At 40.9% G+C, this 25,640-nt stretch overlaps 1 protein-coding gene across 2 annotated transcripts in view; it reads right to left on the bottom strand.

The window, feature by feature from the left end:
* Positions 1-25,640, bottom strand: part of LOC129700455 (regulator of microtubule dynamics protein 3-like) — a 248,921-nt gene that overhangs the window by 150,859 nt on the left and 72,422 nt on the right. For both annotated transcript variants that reach the window (XM_055640954.1, XM_055640955.1), the window contains exon 5: positions 4,427-4,529. In XM_055640954.1, coding sequence (XP_055496929.1) covers positions 4,427-4,529 — 103 coding nt within the window. The remainder of the gene's footprint in view (positions 1-4,426; positions 4,530-25,640) is intronic.

Below are 25,640 nucleotides of genomic sequence, written 5' to 3'. Positions count from 1 at the left end.
TTTATGAAGGGTAAATAATGTCTGACGAATCTTATAGAATTTTTCGAGGATATAACTAGTAGAGTGGATAAGGGAGAACCAGTGGATGTGTTATATCTGGACTTTCAGAAGGCTTTCGTCAAGGTCCCACATAAGAGATTAGTATACAAACTTAAAGCACACGGTATTGGGGGGTTCAGTATTGATGTGGATAGAGAACTGGCTGGCAGACAGGAGCAAAGAGTAGGAGTAAACGGGTCCTTTTCACAATGGCAGGCAGTGACTAGTGGGGTACCGCAAGGCTCAGTTCTGGGACCCCAGCTATTTACAATATATATTAATGATTTGGACGAGGGAATTGAATGCAACATCTCCAAGTTTGCGGATGACATTAAGCTGGGGGCAGTGTTAGCTGTGAGGACGATGCTAGGAGGCTGCAAGGTGACTTGGATAGGCTGGGTGAGTGGACAAATGCATGGCAGATGCAGTATAATGTGGATAAATGTGAGGTTATCCACTTTGGTGGCAAAAACAGGAAAGTAGATTATTATCTGAATGGTGGCCGATTAGGAAAGGGGGAGATGCAACGGGACCTGGGTATCATGGTACACCAGTCATTAAAAGTAGGCATGCAGGTGCAGCAGGCAGTGAAGAAGGCGAATGGTATGTTAGCATTCATAGCAAAGGGATTTGAGTATAGGAGCAGGGAGGTTCTACTACAGTTGTACAGGGTCTTGGTGAGACCACACCTGGAGTATTGCGTACAGTTTTGGTCTCTTAATCTGAGGAAAGACATTCTTGCCAGAGAGGGAGTACAGAGAAGGTTCACCAGACTGATTACTGGGATGTCGGGACTTTCATATGACGAAAGACTGGATAGACTCGGTTTGTACTCGCTAGAATTTAGAAGATTGAGGGGGGAATCTTATAAAAACTTACAAAATTCTTAAGGGGTTGGACAGGCTAGATGCAGGAAGATTGTTCCCGATGTTGGGGAAGTCCAGAACAAGAGGTCACAGTTTAAGGATAAGGGGGAAATCTTTTAGGACCGAGATGAGGAAAACGTTTTTCACACAGTGGTGGTGAATCTCTGGAATTCTCTCCCGCAGAAGGTAGTTGAGGCCAGTTCATTCTCTATATTTAAGAGGGAGTTGGATGTGGCCCTTGTGGCTAAAGGGATCGGGGTATGGAGAGAAGACAGGTACAGGATACTGAGTTGGATGATCAGCCATGATCGTATTGAATGGCGGTGCAGGCTCGAAGGGCCGAATGGCCTACTCCTGCACCTATTTTCTATGTTTCTATATATCATGTCTTGATTGGCGAATATGTTTAGTTTGTGACTTTATTTGAAGCAGAAATAATATGTGAATGCTTCATTGAGCATAATTCCGACTGGTAACTACGCACTTTGTCCGAGCACATTATCGCACGCGTCATGCAAACCGTTTTAAATGACCACCTAAACTGTCATTTGGCAAATTAAAAAGCTGCCAAGGTTGCCCGGCTGACAACAGAGAAAAACAAATAAGTGAGAGCCCTGCAAGGTGTATAATATTTTTGACACTGTCATAGGCCTTTCTTACATATGCTGTCACAATGCACTGTAGTCTCTAAACAACCCTTCAGTAATTTTCCTTGCCCTCCATTTCAGAATAATAGTGTTTTAAGCCAATGACACTAGCACTGGCAATAAATAAATAAAGCACAGCTTTCAAGCCCCTTATCTCATCGGCCACGCTTGGCTGCAAATCAATGTCAATCTGGTGGACCATCTTCCTCTAGTCGTGGGGGTGGGGGTTTGGGAGGGACCTCACAAGTGGACCAGCTTAGGCCCTCTCTTCATCTAAATCCGGCCCTGGTCAAATCCCATGATTCCTTGCAATTTTCGGAATACTGAACTTGCTTATTAAAGGGACAAATATGCTGAGAAATTGCAGACGGCTTCAAGACTAATAGGATTGTCATAGTAGGGGATTTTAACACTCCCAATATAGATTGGGACTGCCACAGTTCTATTGGCTTTAAAATAACTATGGATAAGTACAGGGATGGTCCTTAAATTAAAGTTCTAAATTGGGCAGAGAGAACTTTAATGGTATTAGACATGAGTGGGTTGTTTAGGGGCAAAGGAATGTCTGGAAAGTAGAATGCTTTTAAAAGTGCAATAGAGAGAGTTCAAGGCATGCAGATTCTTTTGGAGTGAAGGGCAAGTCAGCTAGCTGTAAAGAATCCTGTATGATGAGTGAAATTGTGGCTCCAGTCAGGAAACGGGCCTGGGTCAAAGGTTCAAAGATCAGTTTATTGTCACATGTACCAAAGGAGGCACAGTGAAACTTGAATTACTCAGGTATAGGTAGCGGTGATCATGTATATTCCTCTAGGAGAAAAGGGGATTCAGAAGTATACTTAAGAATGTAATCAGGAAAGCAAAAACCAGACATGCAATAGTTCTAGTAGATAAGATTTAGAAGAATCCGACGGCATTTTATAAGTAAATAAAGCTAGAAAAAGGTAACTAGAGAGAGAATAGTGTCTTTTAGAAACAAAAGTAGTCTTCTATGTGTGGAGCCGCAGGAGATGGACAATCTCCTCAATTAATATTTCTCCTCTGTTTTACTGTGGAGAAAGACAAAGACTTGTGAACTTGGAAAATTAAATGGAAATATATTGAGGACAGTCTGTATTACAGTTGAGGAAGTGCTGGACATCCTAAGAGATGTGAACATTGATAAATCTACAGGACATGATTAGGTATATCCAGCAACACTGTGTGAAATTTGACAAAATTGCAAGAGTCCTAGCCAAGATAATATAAATCCGTGTTAGACATGGGTAAAGTGCTGGTAGACTAGAGTATGGACAGGTTGTACCTCGTTTTAAGAAGGGCTGCAAAGAAAAAACTGGGAACTATAGATTAATAAGCCAATCATCAGTGGTACGAAAGTTATTGGAGAGGATTGTGATGGGTATTTCCGTAAATCCGGCAATCAGTAGTGAAATTGAAGGTTTCCAAACTTCCAGGATATTTTCCTGTTTTTTTATGTAATATTCCCATTGCTTCATATCCTGTATTTTAAGTAGTATAGATCATGGTGCATAGCCAAAATAATGAGACAAAGCAAAAATAAAATCAGATAGGTCCCTGTGTTTTCTTGCCTTTTTTGGTGACATTTTTTCAAGTGGGATTTCATGAAATCCTTAGGCTAATTTATGCCAGAAAGATTACATTAATTTTGCAATTAAATAACTATAAGCCAAATTCAGATTATGCTTATGATTTTTATCATTTATTACCCGATAAAATGGTTTTCTGATGCCCCAAGTTTTTGCAGCAGAACGTGAGTTGCAGTGTCAATTTAGTCACGTGTTAAATGTGTGAATTAGAACCAGAGTAATGGATTTTATATTTATTGTTTCTTTTTTTATTGTTTATATTTTGTGTTTAAACTTTCCATTGAAATACTCAATATTGAATAGAACTTAAAATCATGAAATCAAAATCTAATTTCCTCATCTATTTTAGTAATGTCTCATTCTGTTGTGTCCCTTCTTACACCACCACCACCCCCCCCCCCCCCCCCCCCCCCCCCCCCCCCCCCCCCCCCCCCCCCCCCCCCCCCCCCCCCCCCCCCCCCCCCCGTAACGTCGTGAATGCTATTTACAGCGCTATAATGGGTTTTTTTTGCACTCGTTACACGATTATCAAATAATTCAAACAACGTGATTATAATGACTCTGGCGTGAACTACGGGCCTCGTGGTGGGTTAGGTGCCGACATTTTGTATGGAAGCAGTAAGTGCCCCATATGTTTATGTTTTATTAAAAAGAAATTCTCGTTTATGTTTTCAAATTTTGAAAAGATTAAATTTTGGTCGATTTTGATCACAGATTAGCTCAAAAGGCCAATTTTTAATCCTATGGTATTTCAATATGATTTAATAACTTTCAAATGTGGTCACCAATGTCACAGGTTGGTACCCTTACAGAAACACCCAAATGCATTTGGGATGATGTGTGTTGATCAGGGATAGTCAGCATGGTTTTGTGCGTGAGAAATTGTGTCTCACAAAATTAATTAAACTTTTCGAGGAAGTAACCAAGAAGGTTTATGAAGGCAATGCTTCAGCAAGGTCATTCATAGATTTCTACATGGTAGGCTGTCCTTAAACAATAAATATAGTTTTCATAGAACTGGTTAAAATTACAGTTGTGATTCATCCATTCCCTCTGATACACCAATCACACTCCTATCAAATTTGTTCAAGGAGTTTCTGTCAGGCTCAATGTACTGACCTTCCAAAGTTCTTCATGCCCACATTTTACTGATAGCTTCCCCAAACAAGATATAGTCCAGATATTATTATTTTTTTAATTAGCTGAATTACTGAACATGACTTTGTAGAATCCCTTCTAAACTAAGTGAAGCATCAGACGACTAACTTACCCTGTTCTAAATAGGATGTCTTCTCACTTTCAATTTTAGATAACTCCTCCATGTCACAATATGCTCGAGCCAGTCGCCAGCAGTAACCCGGCGTCAAACTGTACTACAAATTAAAAAAAGGCATTTAATAAATTTGTGCACTGTATTTTTACAATAAAGTTTGCAATCAACATTAATCAAACTTTAGCTGCTGAAGAACAGCACCAACTCTCCCAAAAAATATTATTGGTGAATGAGTTTTTCTTATGAGATTGGCAGACTTTATTAGATCCTACCTTCACCAGACAGCAGGTTTCAGTTGTTGACTAGGTCTAAGAAAAGCATATGCTTAATTTAAAACTGCCAACAGACTAACCACCTGCATCAACCAGGCAGGAATTGAACCAATAATACCCAATATTATATATTTCATACCTTCAAGGTTGGCAGAAGAGCGGCAGGTGAAGGAGTGAGTGCGGGGATTGACTGAGAAGGTAAGCTCTTGGGAGTTTTTTCAGTGTCTTTTTCAGGAGCGGTCGGTTGAATTAAAAATCGGTCGGGGCCAGCCTGCAACACATACCTTCAAGGTCAGTAGAGAACCGGCAGGTGAAGGAGTGAGTGCGGGGATTGGCTGAGAAGGGGAGCGGCCTGTCGGGGAGTGGCCTTGTCGAGGGAAGTGCCTTGTGAGAAAAGTGCAAGTCTTTGGCTTGAGAGTCTTTGGAGAGGAGGCTGAGGGAGGAGACTACACCAAAAGTCGGAAAGGGTGAGACGCAGTGAAGAGATGACAGGTGTAGGAGCCATTCATGCTTAGGCTAGTTACTGTTGGCATATTATATTATTTTGTCTAGATATTTCTAGCAGTATTATTTTGAACGCTTGGGGGCGGGTATTTGATGCATAGATGGGCGTTACATATATCATAGTTGGAGAGGGAATGGCCAGATCAGACAAGCCATGGGAGTTGGAAAGAACACAGTTCTTATCAGATAGTAAGAAGGAAAAGCTACAATTTATATAAGAATAAAGATTATCTGGTATGTTCATCTTTTTGTCTGTATAACTACTTCAATAAAGAACTAATTAAGCTGGAAATAACTGGAAGATCCGTTATTTTAATCTGCATAAGATCACTCCCACTTACTCATGTAGTAATGGCAACAGAAAGTTGGACATTGAAAAACTTAGATATTGCCATTGCATTAAAGTAAGAACTAGTCTCTAGGAGTGAAACTGGAGCTTGTGAAACCTGGGAACAAAAGATTGTTTTATTTCTCAAGCCTGATGCAGTCATTCTCGATCAATTGGACAAGGTCGCCTCCTGCACTAAGCTGAATAACGAAGATTGGAAACTTAAAAGCCAACGCACAGGGAATTGTAAGTACGCACTGTATTAAGCTTTATTGGAAAGGCTAAAAGAACAGCTGAACGTACTGCATTAAGCTGTATTGGAAAACGGCTGCTAAAATGGAGAATTGAAAGTGGCCTTGAGAATCACAGCGATAGCTTTTGCTTTGAAATACCAGGTAGTTGTTTTGAACTCCAACCACAGGCACACAGCTTTATGTCTATACATCTTAAAGGGATAGTGAGCCAGTATGTCTAAAGCTCAGCCACAAGAGGGCGAAGTGGAACAGAATCCTGGAAAAGGAAGAAGAATTATTAAACACACCGACAAAGGCGGGAATTGTTCATGGAAAGGTGTCAAAAGTCAAGAAACACGATATGTTAAAAAGCTAATACGTTAATTGAAAAGTTGAAAGAGCTCATGAAATCAGATGAGAATGTGAGTGAAGTACAATCTAACCTGGTTCAATTAATCAAGCTCTGCAATGGTCAGAGAAAACCACGAGTCATTGCCACTGCCTGAAAAGGAGCTTGAAAGGCAAAATCTGTGGTTTCAGGAAAGAACAGAACCTTTTAATGGTTTTATACAAGACGTAGATAGGTGGTTATCTGAAGTTGGACAGCAAACTACACACTCTATAGTTGTAAGTGCCATACACCAAAGTGTTGTAGAATCAGAAGAAATTGGACCTGAAGACAGTGTTTCAAATGTCTCAAAACAAAGATCAAGCCACAAATCTGGTTCTGCATCATGTGCATCTTCAAGGGTCTCTACTGGTATTGAAGTTCAGGCAGACAGCGCTGTTCTCTTGGAATGGGCTGCCGTCATGAAAAAAAGGCACAAGCTTGAAATACAAAAGGAACAATTGAAAATAGAGACTGTTCTGGCAGCAACCAATGCCAAGCTTGAGCTTGAGGCACAAGAGGAACATTTGAAACTAGAGACTGAGCTGGCGACAACCGATGCAAGGTTTAATGTATTTGATACCAAAGGGTCAAGAAGTATCTCACGGCAGGAGCTCTTATGTGAGAAAAAGAGCTGCTCAAAGGGAAACATCAGCTAAATTAAATCTACAGGCAGATGAATACTTGCGTGATCAGGTGCAACAGGTTGTTAGACCAAAACAAACAGCTCATGGACCACCTGTTAGAGCTCATGGTATGATCCATCTAACTCAACACTCTCTTCAGAGGTAAAATGTACTGACTCGTATGAGCAAGGGTGTGCAGGGGCATGTGAGCACTACTCCCCCTGTATGGAAAATTATGGAAATCAACTTGAAATCTGGAACCTAATGAAGAAGCAGAATGAGATTATTACTCTTCTGGCTCAACAAAATCTCTCTTCTACTTTACCACCAAGAGACATTCTTATTTATGATGGTGATCCTTTGCAGCATTAAGTTTTCATAACGGCATTTGAGAAAGAAGTGGAAATAAAAAATGATAATAGTGATTGCTTGCATTTTCTAGAGCAATACACAAGAGGGCATCCAAAAGACAGTTCACAGTTGCCGACATTTGCCCCCAGCCGAGGGCTATCAAAAGGCAAAAGATTTGCTTAAAGAATATTTTGGTAATGAACATAAGATTGTCAATGCATACCTGGTCAAGGCCTTTGCTTGGTCAAGCAAGAGGATATGAAGGAATTGCATGTGTTCATGCTGTTTCTTCTAGGTTGTTGCAATGCTATGGAATATCTCACCTATATGGAGGAAATTAATGTTGCTTCCAATATGAAGACCATCCTTCTAAAACTGCCTTACAAGCTCAGAGACAAGTGGATGGATAAGGCTACAGGATGAACATGGACGTTAAGCTACATTTTCTGATCTGGTGGACTTCATGGAGAAGCAAGTGAGGATATTGTCAGATCCACTTTTCAGAAACATTCAGGATCCTAGACCAATAGCAACTGTCAAAAGTTCTACTTTTGCTAAATCAAGAGAAAGATCAGGACCGAAAGGAAGCAGTTTTGCAACAACTGTAATACCTGTAGAAACAGCAGTGCAAGAAAATCCGACACAGGTGAAACGAGATGTATCTACTACTAATACTCAAGGATCGTGTTTGTTTTGTAACAAAAGTGGTCACACATTGGGTCGGTATCTCCAAATCAGGAAGAAGGGGCACAAAGGAAAGATAAACTTCTTAAGAGAGAAGGGAGTCTGCTTTGGGTGTTTGAAGAAAGGACACATGGCCAAAGAAGGCAAGAGTCGTATGCCTTGTAATGTGTGCAACCAAGATCACCTTGCAATACTTCACATTGAACAGAAGGAGAAGAAGTCAGAGCATGCAGAACAGAATGAGAAGCCAATTGTGAGTAATGCTGTTTCCTCATCTGAGATGTGTGGGTATATTGAGGCCGGTGAAGAAACCTGCATCTTCTCCATCATACCAGTACAGGTAACGAGCCACAAGGGGGACACAGTGTTGCAAACATATGCATTTTTGGATCATGGAAGTTCAACTACCTTTTGCACAGAAAGCTTGATGAGAAGGCTGAACATTACAGGACAAAAGACTAAGATTTTCTTGCATACCATGAATCAAGAAAAGCCTGCAATCAGTCATCATATCTCAGGTTTATAAATATCTAGTCTGGACAAGGACAATTTTACACAACTATCTGATGTGTTCATACATAAGTGTTTCTCATCTAAACATTCCCAGACAGGAAGACCTGAAACAATGGCCTTACTTAAAGGATATCAAGATTGCTGTAATAGATTCTGGCATCGACCTACTCATTGGAACTAATGCTTCGAAGGTATTGGAACAGTGGGAACTGATCAACAGCCAAGGGGATGGACCATTTGCCATATGGACCTACTGGGGTGGGTCATCTAAGGTCCCCTGCAAAGAGACAATGACGGCAGGGATGAAAATGGTTAGCCTGCTGCTGCTGCTGTTGTAAATCGAACATCTATTGTAAACTTAGAGGAGCTATTGGTCAAGCAATACAATCAAGACTTCAGTGAAAGAACCAGCAAAGAAACAGGAAATGTCCAGAGAAAAGGTAAAATTCTTAGATATTATGAATTGCTCAGCAAAGATGATTGACTGACATCATTGTCTGGAATAAATTTTCAAATAAGAAAGTGTCAGTTTGCTGAATAACCGTTGCATTGCAGAGCAGCACATCCAGAACCTGAAATGCAGGTTTGGCAAGAATACGAAATTTCATGAAGAATATTCATTTTACCTCACAGAAATGATTGATAATGGTAATGCTTAAATGGTACCAGTGGACCAACTGTATCGACGTGATGGAGAACTCCCTCACCATGGGGTGTATCACTCAAGGAAAGGAACCTTTAGAGTGGTCTTTGACTGTGGGGAAGTCTTCAAGGTATCACTTAACTGCCAACTGATGCAGGGTCCAGACCTTACCAATTCACTCATTGGAGTTCTCATCAGATTCAGGCAAGCACCGACCGGTTGCTTTGATTGCTGATATCAAAGCAATGTCTCATCGGGTCAAGGTATCGGAAAAGCATATTGACTATTTCCGATTCCTGTGGTGGCCGCCGGGTGATGTGCAGCAAGATCTTGTTGAATACTGGATGAACATATATCTTTTTGGAGCAGTGTCATCACCAAGTTGTGCAAACATTGCATTAAGGAAGACTGCTGAAGATAACAAAGCTTACTTTTCAGCAGAGATGACAAACACAGTAAAGAACAACTTCTATGTGGATGATAGTTTAAAATATATGCCTTTGGAACAGGAAGCAGTTCGATTGGCAAGTGACCCGACTTCCCTCTGCCAAATGGGAGGATTCATGCTGTCAAAGTGGATCAGCAACAGCCGTTCTGTATTGGCAACCATTCCACAAGAAAATATAGCCAAGGAGACCAGGGAATTGGTCTTGGACAAAGACAATCTGCCTATGGAAAGGGTACTGGGATTGCACCGGTGCATTGAAACAGATGTGTTCAAGTTCAGAATTGCGGTACAGAAACGACCATACACAAGACGGGGCATCTTGTCCGTGGTTGGCCCTATAAATGATCCTTTAGGATTTCTAGCACCATAAATTCTGCCAGCCAAGCTGATTATGCAGGAGCTCTGTAAGGAAAAACTCAGATGGGATGAGAACATACCCCAAACCTTCTCTCAGTGACGGACAGGATGGTTAACAGATCTCAACAAGATGTCGGAATTTAAAGTGGACCGGTGCATGAAGCCTACAAACTTTAGTCAAATCGGATATGTATAGCTGCACCACTTTTCAGACGCAAGCAAAAGTGGTTACGATTCTGTTTCATATCTAAGACTGGAAGATGATAACAAAGAGGTGCATGTTGCATTCATCATGGGAAAAGCCAGAGTGGCACCATTGAAGCAAATGACAATTCCCAGAATGGAGCTTACAGCTGCAGTCCTAGCTGTCAGAGTTGACAATGCTGCAAAAGGAATTACAGATACCACTGGACCAATCCATCTTCTGGACTGATAGTACAACAGTGCTTAAGTACATCAACAACAAAACCAAATGCTTCCAAACATTTGTAGCAGAATATCTCTTTTTTAAGGGATGCTACTGATGTATTACAATGGAGATTGGCACAAAGGAAAATCCTGCAAGTGAAGCCTTTAGAGGATTAACAGCCAACCGCTTCTTAAGCAATATGAGATGGATCAAGGGACCAAAGTTTCTCTATACCAGACAGAGAATGGCCAAAGCTTAACTTGGAATCTGCAATTTCTGCTAATGAAGCAAGATAAGCAAGATATCATAACGAATGTCATGTGAAGGACCCATTGAACCCCACAGACTCTCTAATCACTTATTTCTCATCATGGAATAATCTGAAGAATGCGGTAGGTTGGTTTCTTAAAGTAAGGACAACATTTTTGAAGTTGACTCGAAAAAGAAAGGACATTCAGACTTCCATGTGTCGCTTTGAAAAGGATCCTGGCAAACTAAAGGAAAAGGTTAAAGAGATGCAAGTCTGTGTCTTTTTTCTTTTTCTCTTTTTTGTTTTGTATCGATTTATTGACATTTGATCTGTTCAATTAATTTAATCAATCTCTGTAAAGCACTTTGGTTCAAATACTGGTTTTGTTGAAAAGTGCTATATAAATAAACATTATTATTATTATTATTATTATTTAAAGCAACACTCCGCAGACAGTGTCTATGTCCTGAAAATCTTCTCCAAGCAGAAAACCCAGTTGTCTCTTTCAGTCAAAGATATGTCTGCTCCAAGAAGCCAAAGAAGAAGTCAAAGAAGAAGGCAGAGAAGATTGAAGAATCACCAAAGAAGATTAAATGCCAACACATACTACGTACTTTTGGTTTTGATAATATGTAAAGCTTTTACACCTCCTTTTAATGTTAATTCGTAATTGTTCGTTATATACCTAGAACAATTAGGGGCTGGTGTGTTGGAGGCATTCATGCTTAGGCTAGTTACTGCGGGCATATTATATTATTTTGTCCTGATATTTCTTGCAGTATTATTTTGAACACTTGGGGACGGGTATTTGATGCATAGATGGGCGTTACATATATCGTAGTTGGAGAGGAAGTGGCCAGATCAGTCGAGCCACGAGAGTTGGAGAGAACACAGTTCTTACAAGATAGTAAGAATGGAAAGCCACAATTTGTATAAAAATAAAGAGGATCTGGTATTTTCATATATTTATCTGTACAACTACTTCAATAAAGAAGCTGGAAATAAGGACTGGAAGATCCGTTCTTTTGATCTGCGTAAGATCACTCCCACTCACACGTAATGGCAATGGAAAGTTGGACATTGAAAAAGTTAGAAATTGCCATTGCAACAGGTGAGCTGATCACTGTGATGTTTGCAGGATGTAGGAGGTCAGTGATACCCATGGTGCCTCTGGCTGCTACAACTGTGAAAAGTGTGTTGAGGTTCAGCTCCTGAAGGACCGTGTTGGGGCACTGGAGAGGCAACTGGATGACCTCAGGATCATCCGGGAAAACAAGAGTTTCCTGGACAGGACCTTCAACGGGATCGTTACACCGAAGATACCGGAAGAGAGAAGGTGGGTGATGATGAGGAAGGGAAGGAAGCTTGGAGTACAGGAGACCCCGGGGGATGTACCTCATGAAAACAGGTTCACCTTCTTGGAAGCTGTCGGGACAGAAGACACAGCCATTCTGAGTTAGGGGCCGGTCTGCGAATCAAAACGTGGTGCTGAAGCAAAGCCGAAGAGACGGACTTGAAGCAGAACCGTGGTAATTGGGGACCATCGTGAGAGGTACAGACAGGGGTTTCTGCGGCAACAGGCGGGATTCACGGATGGTGTGTTGCCTCCCAGGTGCCAGGATCCAGGACGTCACGGACCGATTGCAGGGCATCCTCAAGGGTGAAGGTGAGCAGCCGGAAGTGGTAGTGCATGTCAGCACAAATGACTTCGGGAAGAAGAGGAAATGGATTCTGCAGTGTGACCTTAGAGAGCTCAGAAGAAGGCTGAAAAGCAGGACCTCCAGGGTAATTATCTCCGGTTTGCTTCCAGTTCCTCGTGCTGGGGAGGGCAGGAACAGGGAGATAGGGGATCTGAATGTGTGGCTGAGGAGCTGGTGCAAGGGGCAGGGATTTAGGTTTTTCGACCACTGGGATCTGTTTTGGGGTAAGGGTGAATTAGGTTTGCCACTAATACACGGGTGGGTTTAAACTAAATAGTGGGGGGGGGGGTTAAGAAAGTTAAGAAAGTTAAGAAAGACACCAGAATTAATCGGGCAGAAAGCTCAGGAAGGGATAGGAGGGTATGGCCAAGTGAAATAGGAATCGATGTGAAAGGTGAAGTGAGTAATGGTTCAAAAATATTATATATGAATGCACAAAATATAAGAAGTAAAGTGGATGAGCTTGAAGCTCTGTTAGAGATTGGTAGATATGACATTGTGAGAATTACAGAGACATGGCTGCCAGAGGACCAGGGCTGGGAACTGAATATTCAGGGGTATACGTCCTATCGAAAAGACAGACAGGTGGGCAGAGGGGGTGGGGTAGCTCTGTTGATAAGAAATTCAGTCCCTTGCGAGGGTTGACATAGAATCAGGAGATATAGAATCAGTATGGATAGAACTGAGGAATTGTAAGGGTAAAACAACCTAATAAGAGTTATCTACAGGCCCCCAAACAGTAGCCCGGATGTAGGGTACAAGTTGAATCAAGAGATAAAATTGGCACGTTGCAAAGGTAAAGCTACGGTTGTTACGGGAGATGGATTCTGAGAGCAGCTTGTACTGGAGCCTACCAGGGAGAAGGCAATTCTGGATTTAGTGTTGTGTAATGAACCGGATTTGATGAGGGAACTCAAGGTAAAGGAGCCATTATGAGGTAGTGACCATAATATGATAAGTTTTAATCTACAATTTGAGTGGGAGAAGGGAAAATTGGAAGTGTCAGTATTGCAGTTGAGCAAAGGGGACTATGGAGGCATGAAGGAGGAGCTGGCCAAAGTTGACTGGAAAGATACCCTTGTGGCGGCTTCCTTTTGAGACCCACGCATTACACCCTAGCTGGGATGACGGTGGAACAACAATGGCAGGTATTTGTGGGAATAATACAAAAGGTGCATGATCAGTTAATTCCAAAGAGGTTAAAGATTCTAAGGGGAGTAAGAGGCGACCGTGGCTGACAAGGGAAGTTAAGGACAGTATAAAAATAAAAGAGAAGTATAACATAGCAAAGATGAGCGGGAAGCCAGAGGATTGGGAAACTTTTAAAGAGCAACAGAAGATAACTAAAAAGGCAATAGGGGAGAAAAGATGAAGTACGAAGGTAAGTTAGTCAAGAATATAAAGGAGGATAGACAATAGACAATAGGTGCAGGAGTAGGCCATTCGGCATTTCGAGCCAGCGCCGCCATTCAATGTGATCATGGCTGATCATCCCCAATCAGTTCCTGCCTTCTCCCCATATCCCCTGACTCCGTTATTTTTAAGAGCCCTATCTAGATCTCTCTTGAAAGCATCCAGAGAACCTGCCTCCATCACCCTCTGAGGCAGAGAATTCCACAGACTCACCACTCTGTGAGAAAAAGAGAGTAAAAGCTTCTTTAGGTATGTGAAGAGGAAAACATTAGTTAAGACCAAAGTTGGACCTTGAAGACAGAAACAGGTGAATTTATTATGGGGAACAAGGAAATGGCAGATGAGTTGAACAGGTACTTTGGATCTGTCTTCATTAAGGATGACACAAACAATTTCCCAGATGTACCAGTGGGCAGAGGACCTAGGTTGATGGAGGAACTGTAGGAAATTCACATTAGGCAGGAAATGGTGTTGAGTAGACTGATGGGAATGAAGACTGATAAATCTCCAGGGCCTGATGGTCTGCATACCAGCATACTTAAGGGAGTGGTTCTAGAAATCGTGGACACACCGGTGATCTATAGATTCAGGATCAGTTCCTGTAGCTAATGTTATCCCACTTTTAAAGAAAGGCAGGAGAGAGAAAACAGGAATTATAGACCAGTTAGCCTGACATCGGTTGTGGAGAAGATGCTGGAGTCAATTATAAAAGATGAAATAGTGGCACATTTGAATAGCTGTAACAGGATCGGTCCGAGATAGCATGGATTTACGAAGTGGAAATCATGCTTGACTAATCTTCTGGAAATTTTTGAGGATGTAACTAGGAAAATGGACAAGGGAGAGCCAGTGGATATAGTGTACCTGGACTTTCAGAAAGACTTTGATAAGGTCCCACATAGAAGATTAGTGGGCAAAATTAGAGCACATGGTTTGGGGGTAGGGTACTGACATGGATAGAACATTGGTTGGCAGACAGGAAACAAAGAGCAGGGATTAACGGGTCTCTTTCAGAATGGCAGGCAGTGACTACTGGGATACCGCAAGGCTCAGTGCTTCGACCGCAGCTATTTACAATATATATTAATGATTTGGATGAAGGGATTAAAAGTAACATTAGCGAATTTGCAGATGACACAATGCTGGGTAGCAGTGTGAACTGTGAGGAGGATATAGGATGACTTGGACAGGTTGGGTGGGTGGGCTGATGCAAGGCAGATGCAGTTTAATGTGGATAGATGTGAGGTTATCCACTTTGGTGGCAAAAACAGGAAGGCAGATTATTACCTGAATGGTGTCAATTTGGGAAACGAAGTACAACGAGATCTGAGGATCCTTGTTCATCAGTCACTGAAAGTAAGCATGCAGGTACAGCAGGCAGTGAAGAAAGCTAATGACATGTTGACCTTCACAACAAGAGCAGTTGAGCATAGGAGCAAAGAGGTCCAACTGCAGTTGTACAGGGCCCTAGTGAGACCACACCTGGAGTATTGTGTGCAGTTTTAGTCTCCAAATTTGAGGGAGGACATTCTTGCTATTGTGAGAGTGCATCGTAGGTTCACGAGGTTAATTCCCGGGATGGCGAGACTGTCATATGTTGATAGGATGGAGCAATTGAGCTTGTATACACTGGAATTTAGAAGGATGCGAGGAGATCTTATTGAAACATATGATTATTAAGGGATTGGACACGCTAGAGGCATGAAACATGTTCCCAATGTTGGGGGAGTCCAGAACCAGGGGCCACAGTTTAAGATTAAGGGTTAGGCCATTTAGAACGGAGATGAGGAAAAACGTTTTCACCCAGAGTTGTGAATCTGTGGAATTCTCTGGAAGGTAGTGGAAGCCAATTTTCTGGATGCTTTCAAGAGAGAGTTAGATAGAGCTCTTAAAGATAGCGGTGTACTGATTGTGGATGATCAGCCAATGAATGGTGGTGCTGGCTCGAAGAGCCGAATGGCCTACTGCATTTATTGTCTATTTTATATTTAGCAATTCATTACCCATAGCATTCGATCAGGTGGAATAGGAATACCTTTTTAAAGTATTACAAAAATTTCAAATGGGAGATATATGATAAGCCAACGGCTAGAATACTAATAACATACCATCCCCGAAATTTCAACTATCCAGGGGCAATAGACAGGGATGTGCTTGATCACCCCTTCTATTTGCCCTGGTGATAGAGCCCTTAGCAGAAAATATAAGAATGCACCCTAATATTCATGGTTACAATACTAAAAACTCTAATAATAAAATATCATTATATGCAGATGATGTATTATTATACTTTACAAAATCACAAATGAGCATACCAAATTTATTAAGTTTAATAGAAGAATTTGGTTCCTTTTCAGGATATAGAATAAGTTGGAATAAAAGCGAAATAATGACGATAAAACCTCAAGAGTCAACGCATCTTTTAAAATACCCTTTTAGAATTACTACAGAAAGATTTAAATATTAGGGTATTCAAATTACTAGAACATATAAATCTCTATTCAACACAAATTACCTCCCTTACTTACTAAATTACAAACGTCGATCCAATTTTGGAAAACTCTACCGATGTCCTTAATAGGCAGAATAAATGCCATTAAAATGATTTTTCTTCCACATATACTGTATTTATTCCAATCAATACCTACATACATACTTAAACTTTTTTTAATTGACTCATACATTACAAATTTCATATGGGACTATAAATTCCATAGAATTCAAAGTAGACATTTATGTAAACCTAAAGAATACGGTGGACTCACAATTTTATGTACTACCATTGGGCAGTGAACATTAAAAATATAATGTACTGGTTGGACAGTTCAACACAACAGGCAGAATGGACAATAATGGAGGAGGATTGCACTCCTTTTAATATAGGAGCGATCCTTTTCTCCCCAATAAAACTGAAGAACACAATATATAAGAGAAACCTGATGATTCACAGCACAATACGAATTTGGAGACAAATAAAGTCCTCTCTTAAATTAAGAATCCTTTCGCTTCTCTCACAGATAGCTAACAACCCGGCGTTTAAGCCATCGACTATTGACAAAACGTTTACTCTCTGGGAACGATTAGGAATTAAGACTTGTATGAAGTGGGAAAACTTTTACCATTCCAGGATTTACAGCTTAAATATAATTTGGAAAATAACCAATATTTTAGATACAAACCCGAGATTATTTGAAAAAACACTCACAAGATTATCAAAATTTGAAGTTGGAATCTCTAGAGCAAGGTATGAATAGACAGGTAGAATTGGATCACTTAAAATCTTATTTTTATAATACTATTTTAAATATAGATATACCTTCGACAGAAGGTATAAGAAAAGAATGGGCACAAGACTTGTCTATAGAAATATCCCTAGGACAGATGAGAAGATTATTTGTTATATGTACACAAATGTTCGATTAACGTTAGACATACATTGATCCAATTTAAAATTGTGCACAGATTATATTACTCAAAAACAAAACTAAATAAAACATTTCCAAATGTCTCTACCATCTGTGATAAGTGTTTAACGCAAGAGACAACAATAGCACACTCATTTGTTTCCTGTGCAAAACGTCAGAAATTTTGGAAGGAAATTTTTGAAAGCATTTCAAAAATATTTAAATTAAGACTGCACCCAAATACAGAATTGATTATTTTCGGAGCAATGGAAGCCTGTTCTGAACTAACTATATTTCAAAGATGTTTCCTAAACTATGGTTTGATAATGGCAAAAAAACTTATACTTAAACTCTGGAAAAACGCTCCTATCCCAACGTTCAAAATGTGGATCACAAATATGTCGGAAATATTACATCTCGAGGAAATGAGACTCGTTCTAGCAGGAAAACAAGAACAATTTCTTAAGAATATGGTCACCTTTCATTGATCTGTTACAAGTGTAATATGGTGGAAAGTATTTGTTTTAGAACTAGGTGATGGGTGTGAATCGTTATGAATTAGGCACATTCCCTTTCTTTTTGTTTAGCTCTACCTTCTTTGGATTCTTACTTATTTCCTTTCTTTTCTTAAGGCCCTCTTCTCTTTGGGGCCTCTGTTTTTTTTTTAATTAAACTTTTTTTTTTCTCACACTTTCAAGCACGCAGTTTACTTAACCATCATCATTCATTTAACGCCAACTACTGCGGACTACACTCCACTACTATCCTCATTCTTCTCTTCTTTCTCTTTTCTCTTTTTCTATTACTGGTTAAAGTTTTTAAAAAAAGAAGTTGTACACAAAATGTATTATGTTGCATATCATGATTAAGATGTATGTACATTGCTTCTAATAAAAAAATAAATATATTTTTTAAAAAGCAACTCATTACCCATTATCTCCAAGAGGCAGAATCAGACAAAATCAGGTTTGCTTTTCTGGCAGATTTCATTGATTTGTCGACATTGGCCCAAGATCCATGAACTTGAAGAAGGGTTTCGGGCCGAAACGTTGCCTATTTCCTTCGCTCCATAGATGCTGCTGCACCCGCTGAGTTTCTCCAGCTTTTTTGTGTAACCTCCATGAACTTCAATATCATAGTTTTATGGAACAAATATAATACTCTTAATTCTATTTGATACAGCCCAACAAATTGCCAATAGAGAATTAAAATTAATGTAATATTGAAAGAAAAAGTAAATGCTATTTCCTGGCAAACTATGTTCTATGGAGTATCTGAGTTCAGCTTATATTAATTAAAAGAAACAAGTTACTGGAAATTTGAAATAAAAACAGAAAATACTGGAACATTGTCAGCAAGCTTGTCAATGTTATGAACGTAGAAGGAATTAATGCTTAAAACTGGAAGTTACAGATCAATGGCTTTTATGACAGGGAAAAATAGATAAAGTCAATAAATAACAAATTTGTTTTTAGGTAGAGCAGGGGGAAGAATTAAAAGCCAAAGTGAATCAGAGCACAATAGAAAAGGAGGAGCAAATGGGAAAGTAACAGACAACAAATTAATCGAGAAAATTGATCAACCAATTGTTGACAACAAAACCATTACAGCTCTTGCTACTATGAATGAAATATGAGCTACAATGGAGAAAGAACAAAGTACATCACAGGAACAGGCCCTTCAGCCCACAATATCTGTGCCGAACATGACACCAAGTAAACTAATGTCCTCTGCCTGCATGTGATTCATACCCCTCCCATCCTTGCATATCGATATGCCTATCTAAAAGTTCGTTAAATGCCACTATTGTATCTGCTTTCACCGCTGCTCCTGGCAGCATATTCCAGGCACCCCATTTTGTGTAAAACAAACAATCTCACACATTTTCTTTAAGCTAGCCCCCTCTGACCTCTTGTCTTTAACATTTCCACCCTGGGAAGAAGGTTCTAACAGTCAATCCTATCTCTGTCTCTCATAATTTCATATACTTTTATCAGGTCTCCCCTCAACATCCTGAGAAAACAATCCATTCCTGTCCCCCAAATGTGGCAAAACCAAAATTTTATACAGCTGCAACATTACTTCCTGACTCAGCAACATCTCACACTTGCTCAGATTAAACTTCATTTAGTCATAGAGTGATACAGTGTGGAAACAGGCCCTTCGGCCCAACTCGCCCACACTGTTGCAGCTACACTAGTCCCACTTACCTGTGCTTGGTCCATATCCTTTCAAACCTGTCCTATCCTTGTACCTGTCAATAACAGTTTATTAAATGATGGAATAGTCCCAGCCTCAACTACCTCCTCTGGCAGCTTGTTCCATACACCCACCACCCTTTGTGTGAAAAAGTTACCCCTCGGATTCCTATTAAATCACCTTGAACACATGTCCTCATTTGCCATTTCTCCACCTGTGGGTGAGTGGTGGAATATTGCGTTGGGGGAACGGGTGAATGGTGGAAACGGGTTGCGTTGGGGGAACAGACGAGTGGTGGAATATTGTATTGGGGGAACGGGGCCCAACGGGTCCCACTTGGTCTAGTAGATTATAAAGGCACTGCCCAGGCACACTGCTCTCCCAGTTTCATCAGTCAGTGTGACACTGGGAAGATGAGCAAGAACAAGGGAGTTAACCATATAACCATATAACAATTACAGCACGGAAACAGGCCATCTCGGCCCTACAAGTCCGTACCAAACTAATTTTTTTCCCCTTAGTCCCACCTGCCTGCACTCATACCATAACCCTCCATTCCCTTCACATCCATATGCCTATCCAATTTATTTTTAAATGATACCAATGAACCTGCCTCCACCACTTCCACTGGAAGCTCATTCCACACCGCTACCACTCTCTGAGTAAAGAAGTTCCCCCTCATATTACCCCTAAACTTCTGTCCCTTAATTCTGAAGTCATGTCCTCTTGTTTGAATCTTCCCTATTCTCAAAGGGAAAAGCTTGTCCACATCAACTCTGTCTATCCCTCTCATCATTTTAAAGACCTCTATCAGGTCCCCCCTTAACCTTCTGCGCTCCAGAGAATAAAGACCTAACTTATTCAACCTATCTCTGTAACTTAGTTGTTGAAACCCAGGCAACATTCTAGTAAATCTCCTCTGTACTCTCTCTATTTTGTTGACATCCTTCCTATAATTGGGCGACCAAAATTGTACACCATACTCCAGATTTGGTCTCACCAATGCCTTGTACAATTTTAACATTACATCCCAACTTCTATACTCAATGCTCAGATTTATAAAGGCTAGCATACCAAAAGCTTTCTTTACCACCCTATCTATATGAGATTCCACCTTCAAGGAACTATGCACGGTTATACCCAGATCCCTCTGTTCAACTGTATTCTTCAATTGGAGTTGGTGGAGAAAAACTCCTGGTCGAGTCGCCTACAGCTTCCACAAGCTACATCAGCAAGCCTTTATTCACCAGCTACCGCACCATCCGGTTGACACAGCTGTTGCTGTGGCTCACATTTCAGCCCATGGCCAACAGCACTTTGTTCAGGCAACCACTACTGACAGGTCATACTCAGTCACCGTGGGGCTCCTTCCCCTCTCATCAGCTGCCACTTATTTCTGTTAGCTTCCCCATCCTCCTCCTCCTTCTCCCCTGCAGTTTCCTCCTCCTTCACTCCCGCATCTTCCACTTTGGACTCCAGGGTAGGAGGAGAAGAAGGCACCGGTGGAAGGGGGAAGTGGCAGAGTGGACAAAGCGATGGGACGAGGTGGCGGTGGAGGGGGAGCAGACAAAACAACAGCTGTTAAGAAAAATGGCAGCTGGTCAGAATGGAGGTAGCCCCAGGGAGACCGTGCACATCCTGTCGGTGGTGGCGGCCTGAAGAAAGTGCTGTCAGCCAGACTGGCAATATGACCCACAACAACAGCCATGTCAACTGGACGGTGCAGCCGGTGATGTGGTGATTCTGCTGTTTAAATAACTGAAGTCTTACACGATGATAAAGGTCCAAAGACTTCATTAATGTTGCAGCATTGGTAACCATAGTAGCACGTTTCTCTAAGAGTGTGGCAACAAGGCAGGGAGGCTACAGTAAAGCTAGTGGGCATAGCTACAAAGTATGACTCATAACATGAGTGACACTGATCTACAAGACCAGTGCCATCGGTACCTACTTTAGAGATACAGCGTGGAAACAGGCCCTTCCGCCAACCGAGACCAGCAATCACCCCGCACACTAGCACTATCCGACGCACTAGAGGCAATTTACAATTTTACCGAAGCCAATTAATCTACAAACCTGCACGTCTTGAGCGTGGGAGGAAACCGGAGCACTCGGAGAAAACCCACGCAGTCACGGGGATAACACACAAACTCTGTACAGACAGCACCCGTAGTCAGGATCGAACCAGCATCTCTGGCGCTGTAAGGCAACAACTCTATCAATGCGCTACTGTGCCATCTATTTCTTAAGAGAAACAACACAAAGTGGTGGCTAACTCAGCAGACTGACTCGATCTGAAAAAGGGTCCTGACTTGAAACGTCACCTGTCCATGTTCTCCAGAAATGCTGCCTGACCCGCTGAGTTACTCCAGCATTGTATGTTGTTTTGTGTCAATTAACCAGCATCTGCAGTTCTTTGGTTCTACCTAGTTTTAAGTTGGTTCGACGTGTAAAATCTGACGTAACTTTTATGAAAGTTGGGGGGGAGTGTCTGTATATCACAAACAACGGCACAGATCCCTTCCCGTCTTCCCGGATATCACCTCAGCCTTCTGTCCCCGACCACGGCCTTCGTCCCGTACCTCCTGGTTTCTGTCTGCCTCTCTCCTGCGCTGTTTGGTGTATCCCTGCAACGGCTCCTCAACTTCCTGCCTGGCTTCGACTCTCCCTTCGTCTGTCCCTCGCTGGTTTGTTTGCATCGTGTGTTGGATCTCCTGGTTTACCGGACCTTCCGCTACCCCGACTACGTCTCCTGCCTGCCCCTCTTCGGAACCCTCGCTCAATCCTGAGCCTCTGTGTGAGTACGGTGTACCCATTCCTGTGTTACTACTCTGTGCTATAGTATCGTAATAAAGTTCATGACCAATTATACCTGCCTGATTCTGTGCTGCTATTGGGTTCAAGCTATACCTGTTACAAATTATTTGTTTATTCTCTTGCCTACTTTAGTATAAATTCCCTTCTTTACCCTTCAGTCGTCCTACCTTCTCCTTACTTGCCTGCTTGATTTTGAAGTACATTTTAAAAGCCTTGGGATTTTCTTTCATCCAACTTGCCAATTACATTCCATAGGTCCTTATGGTCCTCTATATCCTGCTTCTTTACTGATTGCTTTATATTCCTCAAAGGTGTTGTTTAATTTCATTTTCCTAAACCTTGCATATGCTTCCTTTTTCTTTCTGACCAAATTTACAACCTCTCTGGTCATCCAAGGTTCACTTATCTTGTCCTCCTTTTCCTTCTTCCTTGCTGGAACATGCCAGTCCTGAACTCTGAATATCTATCTGAACTCTGAACAGCTGGCCATTAAACAACTCCCACAAGTCCAATGTGAACTCACCAAAGTACTTTCAATAGCTCCTGCCTAATAATGCGGTAATCTGTCTTACCCCAATTTCGTACCACCATCCCACCCCCCTCCCCCCTACTAAAGCACCAGTTATCTTTATTCACAGCTATCTTGTGGAGTTGTGACCACTGTCCCCAAAATGCTTCCACTGAAACACCAGTCACCTGGCCAGTCCCATTTCCCAATACAAAGTCCAGTATAGTCTCTCCTCCAGTTGGACTATCCACATACTGTTTCAATAAGCGTTTTTTGATGCAACTTAACAAATTTTGTCCCATCTAAGCCTTTTGCATTAAAGAAGCCCTAGTCAATATTGGGGAGGTTATAGTCAACCACTATATTATTCATAATACTCCTTGGATTGAACTCAACACACGTCAGCCCGTCAGTTTCATTCTTCATCTCACTGGCAAGTGGCACTCCTGGCAACCCTGAGATCACAATACCCGATGTCCTGCTTTTTAACTGTAACACAACTCACTAAATTCTCTGCCGGACCTCATCTCCTTTCCTACTCATTTCATTGGTACCAATAAGGATCATGACCTCTGGGTGCTCACCCTCTCCTCTCAGAATGTCTTGTACTTATTCTAAGATCCTTGACCATTGAGGCAATACACCAAAGATAAATTCAAGACAAATCACTATCCAATTCAAATGCAAAACTGCAAGTTGATGGAAGAAAGATTTAAAATTGAAATAAATCTCATCATTAATAATGCAACAGAGAACATAGAGATGTTTAAGAAATGGTCACCTGAACAAGATACCAGAGGACTGTAGACTGTACAAAAATCAATATGTTCCGTGGATAGAATAGAAAAGAGAAAAACAACTATAATTTAAATGATTTACATAAAACATGCAACAATAATCTAACAAAGCATTCTGTGTATATCCTCCCTTGGGAGCAAAGGCAAAAGATTTGTGGAGAATTGGCATTACCTTCTCTATTTCCATCCAGCACCTTCATCCTACTCTCTCATTCTCAAAAATCTTAAGCCATGGTGTTATGATGTCACTGGCAATCAGGACAATCAGAACTGAGTTATGCATGGTCATTGCACATACCTCTTTGCTTCAGATTATTTAAGATAGATAACAATAACCATTGCAAGTAATTACTATCAGAAACAACACCGTCAGCTAAAGTCTTGGTCAGTTTACTGATAAATGGGCACAACCTAGATAAAATAAACTAGGTTATATTATTAGAATAGAAGTGCAATACTGCAATGCCAATATTAACAAAAAAATATCTGCACTTATTGTTATAAAGGGCACAAAAATGAAATTTAGCATTGACTTGTATATTCCTACAATAGCAAACAGCAGTACATTATAATTGAACACAATGCCATCATGAAATGAAAGATGATATAAAACTGCCATTAACTATTATGACTCTTCTAGATAATGTGATCTTTCGTTGCTGATTGTAACTTAATTCAGTTTTCAATACTACAGAGCCCTCCATAATGTTTGGGATAAAGGCCCATCATTTATTTATTTGCCTCTGTACACCACAATTTGAGATTTGTAATAGAAAAAAAAAATCACATGTGATTAAAGTACACATTGTCAGATTTTATTAAAGGCCATTTTTATACATTTTGGTTTCACCATGTAGAAATTACAGCAGTGTTTATACATAGTCCCCCCCCATTTCAGGACACCATAATGTTCGGAACACATGGCTTCACAGGTTGTTGTAATTACTCCTGTGTGTTTAATTGCCTCCTTATTAGGTATGGGAGAACTCTCAGCATCTAGTCGTTCCACCAGTCTTGCCATCACCTTTGGAATCTTTTATTGCTATTTATCAACATGAGGACCAAAGTTATGCGAATTAAAGTCAAAGAAGCCATTATGACCAAATTTTGTTTGAACTTCATGTGAGATTCAAATGACAAATAAACGGTATTATTATTATGAGACTGAGAAACAAGAATACAACTGTTAGAGACATCAGCCAAACCTTAGGCTGACCAAAATCAACTGTTTGGAACATTATTAAGAAGAGAGCACTGGTGAGCTTACTAATTGCAAAGGGACCGACAGGCCAAGGAAGATCTCCACAGCTGATGACAGACGAATTCTCTCTATAATAAAGAAAAATCCCCAAACACCTGTCCAACAGATCAGAGACACTCTTCAGGGGTCAGGTGTGGATTTGTCAATGACCACTGTCCGCAGAAGTGTTCATGAACAGAAATACAGAGGCTACACTGCAAGATGCAAACCACTGGTTAGCTGCAAAAATAGGATGGTCGGGTTACAGTTTGCCAAGAAGTACCTAAAAGAGCAACCACAGTTCTGGAAAAAGGTCTTGTGGACAGATGAGTCAAAGATTAACTTGTATCAGAGCGATGGCAAGAGCAACGTATGGAGGACAGAAGGAACTGCCCAAGATCCAAAGCATACCACCTCATCTGTGAAACACGGTGGTGGCGGTGTTATGGCCTGGACATGTATGGCTACTGAAGGTATTGGCTCACTTATCTTCATTGATGATACAACTGTTGATGGTCGTAGCATAATGAATTCTGAAGTGTACAGACACACTCTATCTGCTCAAGTTCAAACAAATGCCTAAAAACTCATTAGCAACAAAGCTAAAAAATGGTAAATTCTTGAGTGGCCAAGTCAATCACCCAATCTGAACCCAATTGAGCATGACTTTTATATGCTGAAGAGAAAAGTGAAGGGCACTAGCCCCCAAAACAAGCATAAGCTAAAGATAGCTGCAATATATACCTGGCAGAGCATCATCAGAGAAGACCCTCAGCAACTGGTGATGTCCATGCATTGCAGACTTCAAGCAGTCATTGCATACAAAGGATATGCAACAAAATACTAAACATAATTACTTTCATTTACATGACATTGCTGTGTCCCAAACATTATGATGCCCTGAAATGGGGGGACTATGTGTAAACACTGCTGTCATTTCTACATGGTGATACTAAAATGTGATCTGACAATGAGCACTTTAACCACGTGATTTTTTTCTATCACAAATCTCAAATTGTGGAGTACAGAGGCAAATAAATAAATGATGGGTCTTTGTCCCAAACGTTATGGAGAGCACTGTATACCCCAACTTTATGGTCAAAGGAGAAAGTTGGGATTGACCAGTT

Source organism: Leucoraja erinacea, chromosome 9, assembly GCF_028641065.1.
Source record: "Leucoraja erinacea ecotype New England chromosome 9, Leri_hhj_1, whole genome shotgun sequence".
Taxonomy (NCBI): domain Eukaryota; kingdom Metazoa; phylum Chordata; class Chondrichthyes; order Rajiformes; family Rajidae; genus Leucoraja; species Leucoraja erinaceus.
The sequence above is the reverse complement of the archived record's forward strand: the minus strand, read 5'-3'. Positions and strand labels throughout refer to the sequence as shown.